The sequence below is a fragment of the Meleagris gallopavo genome, chromosome 11 (assembly GCF_905368555.1).
Source record: "Meleagris gallopavo chromosome 11, MGAL_WU_HG_1.1, whole genome shotgun sequence".
Lineage (NCBI taxonomy): Eukaryota > Metazoa > Chordata > Aves > Galliformes > Phasianidae > Meleagris > Meleagris gallopavo.
Window position 1 is genome coordinate 7,650,852 of NC_139414.1, and position 8,883 is coordinate 7,659,734.

Genomic DNA, 8,883 nt, shown 5'->3' on the forward strand with positions numbered 1-8,883 from the left:
CTTCATTTGCTTGCCTCTGGCCTCTGTAACGTTCTGAGAACACACTCTGTGCCTGTAACATGGCACTAGATCAACAGACCACATGAAAATGCTCTCCTTTCACACCACAGCTGTGGTGCCACACAGCACCAGACACACTGATTTTGCTGGGGCACTCTTCTGCCATCAGTGAGCCTGCCAAATAAACACTTATTGCTATCAGCATCTGACAAAGTAGACCAAAACCTGTTCCTAGAGTCTCTGAAGGTAGCTGGGATGAGTCAGTAGGCTACAAAAACTGCCATGCTGACACCCCCCAAAAAAAGTTTAAAAAACCAACTCTCTTCTGCAGCCTACCTCTCACCTAGTGACGTTGTTTACTCCAGTGATGGACAGTAATTTATTTTTTTTTTGCTTAGTGTTTTGCCAATAATCTTACTTTCCTATGCAAAGATCTATCCGAAACAGGCCTATGAACTCAAGAAATCTAACCTGCTGCTTTTGTAGTTTTCCAAGTACATCAGAAAAAAGCAGCAACAACACATCATGCATACAGGACATGTTACTGTAGTGGCCAGTTTCAACATGTTAACGCCAATGTTACAGGTTAGCAAAGAGATGAATTTTGCTACCCTACAGAAATAAGGCTGCATATTAGGATCTTGCCTAAATTAGATGCTTACCAGAGCAGAAAGCCTGGTGTCTACTTAATGACTAACTGGAAGAGAGAGTCGGAATTCTTCCCCTCTCTCTTGTTTCCCCACCACTAGCACAGTGTGCTTGTGTAATGTTTTGATAAGAAAGATAGCTCAAACTTCCAAAGTAGCTACTACTGACGATGATCAGTGCTGCAGAGCAGTGGAAGTGGGGGAAGCAGTTGAGGCACAGGGCTGTGCCTGCTGCACTGGTGGAGTGACCACAAGCCAAAAAAATGCCATACCGCAGACTCTTCAGGGTTCTTCCCCTTAGGCCCAGTGAATTCATTTGAACACAAAAGCGTGCTAAGAAATGCAAATGTATTCCTCTAACTCAAAATAGGCTGCAAAAGACTTTGAGGCTTTTCTCTTTCAGCTTCTGTCTGCCTAGAGAAAAATGCTCATATTCCTTTCTTAAGGTGCTTTGACGAGGCTTTTAAGGAAGGCAGACAGCGCTGTTTTTTTGATTGCCGCTGGATGTTGCATTCTCCTACCCGCATTCCACTCTTCCAGCAGCCTATCATGTTCAGAAACAGAAAATCTTCAGATCAGGTTACAGTGGCTTCAGTGAGGCTTGTGCGCGGAGAACCGCTGATGAAGCATTTTCTAGCTCCTAGGTGTAAGTTTTGGTGAGTTTCAATGTTATTTATTTGAAAATAAGTAACTGCTAAAAAAGTCGGATGTTCTGAACTGATGAAGTCCTGGATCTACAGCACGCTTTGTATTAGGAAGGGAACAATATACAACATTCTAATTTCCTCCTAAAATCCTGCAAAAGTCCTGAAACAAAACACCCTTTCATGGCAGGGAGAAGCCTTTTTGCTGACATCGAGTACCACAACCGGTGAAGCAGAACACTAAACTTTTACATGATTCTGGCCACCGCACTCCACAGCCTCAATTCTTCAGCACCTAAACAGAGCTTCTGGCAAGGCAAACAGAGCCACAAACTATTTGAGGTAGAGCAGCACTTTGTGAACCAAGAGGTTCAGGCCGATGAACGCTCCTTGGTGACTTTCCAGGAGTCCCGCTGTGTAGGTTTTTTTCCACTTGATACTAGATCCATAGAGGAAAGAAACAATTTAAAAGCCTGTTGGAAATATCCGAATAATTTTGCCAGGACGGTATCTCTGATAAAAGCAGATTTTATTCGCGATTGCAATGGCGGGCGTCCCGCAAGCAGGAGCGCCCCTATGGATACAGCATGACAACTTTTATACCCTTTTTCTCTCCCTTACCTCCCCCTTCTCCCCCATTTCCCCACTTGCTGGGTACTCCGGGTTCACAATCTTATCAGAGGATTTAATTGGATCGTTATCTGGTGTTCAGTGCTCTTCTTGTCCTATTGATAAGGTGATTTGCTTGGAATTCTTGTTAAACAAAGAGTACGGAGGGGAGGGGAGATGTCCGATCTTCTCCAGGCATTCCCCGTATCATGTAGTGAATTGTTCTTTTTTAAATTGGCAGAATACTGTTGCAATGTGTGACATATATTCTCAATGTTGGCTATACATATATACATACATATTACTTTAACTTATAGAACTCTAATAAAGTAGTAAGGCCCCTGAAACGAACTATAAAACAAAAACCCCAAACGGTAAAGACCATGAAGTTAACAAAATTCTTATTTTGTTCTGATGCAGAAACAACATTCAATTCTCACAATTCCCCCCTTTTCTTCTTTATACATTGTTGATTTCTGCAAAAAAATTCGTTGTTGTTGTTCTTTAAGGCATTATCGTATACATCTCCTCCTCTGCTTCATTTTCTTCATTCCCCATCTCCCCTAATACCATTATTTTATCCGAGTACGGTGGTGGTTCATTGGGTGTTTGTTTTAATAGTGCTGTCTCAATTAATCGCTGTACCAGTCCTCTCACACAGGGGATAACACAGCACCCGATGGCTACTAAGGCTCCTGCTACTGTAATCAAAGAAGTAAATATTGATATAATTGCCCCTTTCCATTTACCAAACCAGGAGTCCAACCATCCAGTGATAGAGGTATCTATTCCTGAATTCTCTGCCAATTCGTCAGCAAGGGTGGTAAGTCCTTGCAATGCCTTTGTTATTGTGCCATCTGGAGCTGTGTTATTGGGGATAAAGGTGCAACAGCGAGTACCCAACATTATACATACACCTCCTTTTTCTGCTAACATCATATCTAGAGCAATCCTATTTTCCCAGGCCATTCTACTTGTGGCATCTAATTGTTCTGCAATTCCCTTGATGGCACTTTTTGTATAGTTTATAAATCGCTGTTGGTTATAATAGATATAGTTAATCCAATCTACATTTTTGTTAATCGTTACCCACCAAAACAGTGACTCAAATCCCGCAACAATTTGATTTCTTGCCTTAAATTCATCAGGGACACCCCTAGGCACTCCAATTGAATCTATATAGATTGAATCATCAAATGATATTCCTAAGCTTCTTTTATTTCTTCCAGGATTTTTGGAAATTCCTTTTTCAAATGCCAGGGTGAATGGTATAACTAATTGAACAAGTGCACAAGTGCCTGCCCAATTGGATGGGAGAGTGGACCATAAGGCCTTCCCCCCGCAGTACCACCAGAGATCCGCTCTGGGGATTTCTAATCTGGAATAGTTTCCTGACAAATCTTTCGTAACATTCAAAGCCTCACTGCATAGGGAAAAGTTCCCTATCGGCCTGGTAGCCTTCACACCCTGCCGTGAGAGGCAGGCTGTATGGTTACCTATGGCTGTGGAGAATGCAGGAGGGATCTGGACATCTGTATCAGACATTGGAGGGAACAAGAGAGAGAGATTTGCAGGTTTCATTTCCCCATGCGGTTTTCTCCTGGTACAGGGCAATTATGCATTGCATCCCCTGGGGATCCTTGGTCCATCCCAGAGAAAAGGGCACCACCTGAGCTATAGGCCGTCCAGATGCACAAGCGTAGCAATTGCTATGGTTGAGACTCTGGACAGTATACTTAATCCATTCTACCCAGGCATTAACATCTCCATATCCTGTTTCACTTTCAAATGTTTGTCTAAGATCTTTTATCTCTTTAACTGTCACAATTTTGGGGTTTTTAGGAAGATTTTTCACCCCCTCACTAAGTTTTTCCTCATCCTGAACCTTCTGGGTGTCATCCGGGAGTATATCCCATACAGCTATCCGGAATCTCGCTGTTGGATCTTTCCCACGCATGTCTATCCCAAGGCCAAAGGTAGTATTAATAAGATTATCAGCCTTGTTAATTGTTATTGTCACTGGGTTACATTGTAAAGATTGACAGTTTGGTTGTGCAGTCCCTTTAAACATGCTTATTCGATCTTTCAATGTATGTGCCCATGGAGCATCAAATATTCCAGGTATATATGTCCAACCTCGATGGGCAGTTGTCCACCATACATTATTCCATCTGTTACAGGGGAATCCCTTATTTATACCCGGTTCAGGACAGAGATATTTATTTTCATTACTCAGTTGTCGTTGAGTACTTAAACTTCCACAGGCTATTACCTGGCAAGCATCAAATGTAACAGTCTGGGGTACTTCCTTTCTTGTAACGTTTACCCAAATCTTAACAGGGTATCCCCCTAATCCCCTCTGGAGGTCATCTTTTTCCAAGCCATCACTTGACTAAAGCTTTCCCTGAAATAAATTGTTATCAAGATCAAAACAATAAGTTGGTCCCTCCCCAGCATTGTTGTCAAACCTTAGGTTTTTCTAATAATTACCACAACAGTGAAATTCTTTTTAGGCATTAATTCTATATAAGCTATATTACCCCCCTCCCCCAGCTTTCACTTACATATAACAATTTTACTTATTTGAAGGCAAGTTAAAGATTAGTTTAAATGACTTCACAATTTCCTTTTCCTAATTTTTATCTTTAAAGGTTCTTCTGTGACAACTGCTTCCCATGCCTCAGGGCTAGTAGATGCTTTTACCGGAGTGTAGTGAGTCCATCCCTTCTCAGCCGTCCTCACAGCTGTTTCAGTCGTTAGAAGTACTTGGAATGGTCCTTCCCAGTCAGGCTGTAGTTTTGACTCCTTCCACGTCTGGATCAGGACCCAGTCCCCTCCTTGAAATGGATGAACTGGAAATTCCAGAGACGGGGTTTGTGCTAATAGTCCTTGGATTCTGAGAGCTGATAAGGAGGAGGATAACCCAAGTATATAGTTTTTAAGAAATGCATCTTTAGTTTCAAATTGTGGTATCTCATTTTTCTTTCCCAGATATGGCAATCCGAACAACATTTCATATGGAGAAACCCCCACATCTTTTCTTGGCGCTGTCCTTATTCGGAGAAGTGCCAAGGGCAAACATTTGGTCCAAGGCAATCGAGTCTCCAAGACTAACTTAGTTAGGTGTCTTTTTATGGTCTGATTCATCCGTTCCACCTTCCCTGATGATGGAGGATGCCAGGGGGTATGAAACTCCCACTTAATCTCTAGAGTGTGCATTAGTTTCTGTAAAACTTGTGATGTAAAATGACTACCTTGATCTGAATCGATGTGCTCTACCACCCCATATCTAGGGATTATTTGTTCCAAAATTACCTTGGTTACTATATTTGCGGTGGCAGATGTTGATGGAAATGCTTCCACCCACCCAGTTAAGTGATCTACTAAAACCAGTAAGTATTTGACTCTTCCCACTTTAGGGAGCTCCATAAAGTCTACTTGAATACTTTGAAAAGGTCGAATCCCCGGATCCCTTCCCCCTGCAGGTTGACTACGAATGACCTTGTTATTTACCCTCTGGCATATTGCACACCCTCTACAGACTTGTTTAGCCAGTGTATATATCCCTGCACATACATATTTCCTCAGTACAGCATCACACATAGCTTGTACTCCCCAGTGACTTCCTTGATGCAAGATATTTAAAATTTCCCTTGTTACTGCCTTGTTTAACAATTCTCTCCCATCTGGGAGGATCCATCTCCCTTCAGATTCTATGGCCCCCAAATTCCTAAAAGTGTCCTTTTCTTTTTCACTGAATACCTGTCCTGGGGAAGGAGGAGGCACCTCAGGCACGAGATAGTTCATGATAATTTTTGAGTGTAAAGCAGCCTCACGGGCTGTTTTATCTGCTATTCGGTTTCCACGAGCAATAATCGAATTCCCCTTTTGATGTCCTTTTATATGCACTACTGCAACTTCAGTGGGTAACGGTAAATTTTCCAGAATTTGTCTGATCAGTGCCTCATGAACTAATTCCTTTCCTTTACTATTGATTAATCCTCGTTCCTCCCAGATTTTCCCAAAGGTATGTACCACTCCATATGCGTATCTTGAGTCTGTGAATATAGTTCCCTCTTCTCCTTTAAGGAGGTGAAGGGCTCGATTTAAGGCATACAATTCACATGTCTGAGCTGACCAATTATTAGGCAGCTGGCCCATCTCTTTTACTTCTCCTTCTGCCCCCTGCACTACAGCATACCCATTGTATCTTTTGCCATGCACCACCCTTGAAGACCCATCAATGAACAAAAGCTCTCCCTCACCAAGAGGGGTATCTTGCAGGTCAGGTCTTACCTTTGTCTGATACTCAATTAAATCCAGACAATTATGCTCTATATTTTCCTCTTTTTCTTCCCCTTTCCACAAGAAGGTGGCTGGATTTAGGCAAGATTTAGTAACAAATACTAAATCATTTTTCTCCATTAATATTATTTCATACTTCAGAATTCTAGAGTCAGTTAACCACCTCCCAGCTTTCTGAGTTAAAATGGTCTTCACCTGATGTGGGGTCGTAACCACTAGTTGTCTCCCAAAGGTCAGTTTTCTGCTCTCCTCTACCAGGAGGGCAGTTGCTGCTACAGCTTGGATACACTCTGGCCATCCCCGAGACACTGGATCCAGCAGCTTAGATAGGTAGGCCACCGGTTGGCGTTTATTTCCCCATTCCTGAGTTAGCACTCCCAAGGCTGCCCCTTTATCTACAGTGACAAAGAGTTGGAAGGGTTTATTTAAGGCGGGAAGAGCTAAGACTGGAGCAGTAATTAAGCTTTGTTTTAGCTCTTTTATTAATTCTTTTTCCTCAACAGTCCACTCAAGGATGTTGGGCTCTCCATCTAATAATTTAAGATATAATCCTCTGGTTTTATGAGCATATGACTCTATCCAGAGTCTACAATATCCTACTACTCCTAGGAATTTCCTCAATTCCCTCTTTGTTCCAGGCAAGGGTAGCTCGATAATTCCTTGAATTCTCTCTGGGGTTATTCTGCGCTTTCCCTCAGAGACTAGGTGTCCCAAATACCTAACTTCCTTTTCTACATACTGTAGTTTATCCTTTGACACTCTCAGTCCTTGTTTCCCTAGAAAGTTTAGCAACTCGTTTGTGGCTCTTCTAACTTCTGCTTCTTCTGGCCCTGACAATAAGAGATCATCTACATACTGAAGGAGTAACACTCCTTCTGGTGGCTGAAACTGTTCCAATATTTGTTCCAAAATTTGCCCAAACAAATTTGGTGATTCTGTGAAGCCCTGGGGTAGGACTGTCCATCGATACTGCTGTTTCCGCCCACTTTCAGGATCTTCCCATTCAAAGGCAAATATATCTCTACTTTCATGATCCAGTGGAATAGACCAAAAGGCATCCTTTAAATCTATAACACTAAACCACCTGTTTTCATTTGGGATTTTACTCATCAAGGTATATGGGTTTGGAACCACTGGATGCCTTTTTTGTACTATTTCATTAATTTTTCTCAAGTCTTGAACTAATCGGTAGGAACCATCAGGTTTACTGACTGGTAAAATGGGGGTATTGAAGGGCGACATACATGGTTCCAACAACCCGTCCCTTAGTAATCCCTGTATTACAGATTTAAGGCCAATACGTCCCTCAAATGGAATTGGATATTGCCTTTGTCTTATAATCTGATATTTTTCTTGTAATTTTACTTTCAAAGGGGTTATTCTTAACCCCCCTCTATTCCCTTCTTTGACCCAGACTACAGGGTCTATTTCTTTCTCATCTGCCTCAGTTAGTATATTCATTGATACAGTAATTCCATCCTGGTAAGTTGCTATTTGAATTCCTATCCAATTAATAATCCAAAATTCAAAAAGTTATTTATTATTTCTTTTATCCTCCTACAATCTTGTATGCTCAAAGGGCATTGTTTTACCCTGGTTGGGCTGGCTCCCATCTTTAACTTAACTTTTATTGGGCTGTATTTTTGTCTCTGCCAGGCATTTCTGATGCCTGCAATCCTGTGTATACCTGATTTAGGATTTACGTAACTTCTGGGGGTACAACATTGCTTTTCCCAGTTTGTGTTAAAGCCAGACTTAAAATTTTCAGTCAGTTGGTCTTGCTTGACACTTAGCTCCAATTTTCTCTACTGAATTTAATCTCTACATTCAACTGTTCTAATGTCATGCCCAAGTAATGGTTTTGGAGAACTTGGCATGTACAAGAATTTATATATTCCTACTTATTCTCCTAGCCTGTATTTAATTGGTCCCCTAAAAAAAAAGTAAACTTCTCTTGCCAATAACTCCTATAACTACAAAAAAAATCATCTAAAGGTAATAATTCTTGATGTATCACAGAGTAAGAGGCATCCATATCAGAAAATAAACCTCTTTACCCTGCTTCCCCAAGCTGCTTTTGGTCCAGTGGCGGGGGGGGGACTCTCCCTGAGCCCTTCCAGGCTCCCCCTTACCTCTTCTTCTTGGTAAGGGCATCCCTGTTATACCTTTACTCAACTTTGCCTTCCTCAGCCTGTGTGTTTTTTTTTTGTTTGTTTGTTTTTCCCAAACCCTTTTCACTTTCTAGACTTTCATCATCACATACATTACTAACATTATATTTCAGTTTCACCCCCTCCCCTCCCCAGGCTTCCAGTGCTCAAACTGGGATATCGGGTTTCCGAGATCTCTGCAGATGACGGCTATTCTCACTTTCAATGTCCCGTCCCATCCCCATTCACAAGCAATGCACCCTTTAGAGTCACAGCGGGAGGCTCCGGCCCACACCTCTTTCTCCTACTCCGAGTTGTTCTTACAAGCCGCGGTGTGGGGGGGGGGGGTAGTATGGGGGATGTGTTCTCGTGCCGGCCCAAACTCTAATATCCCAAACTCACTGTTTCCTTAACCTTTTTGCCATTTTTGTTGTTTGTTTTTCCACAATTCCACTCTTTATACCTCAACTACATTTCCACATACCATTAAAAATTGCATTTCCACATACCATTAAGACAGTTTGTCCC

The 8,883-nt window shown here is 41.9% G+C and overlaps 1 protein-coding gene across 1 annotated transcript; it reads right to left on the bottom strand.

Moving 5' to 3' along the window:
- Positions 1 to 2,035: 2,035 nt before the first annotated feature.
- Positions 2,036 to 3,971, bottom strand: LOC146543618 (endogenous retrovirus group FC1 Env polyprotein-like). The gene is given in 2 exon segments (XM_085233318.1): positions 2,036 to 3,467; positions 3,469 to 3,971. Coding segments are annotated over 2 exon segments (1,566 nt in total). The 3' UTR covers positions 2,036 to 2,404.
- Between the last annotated feature and the right edge of the window lie 4,912 nt (positions 3,972 to 8,883).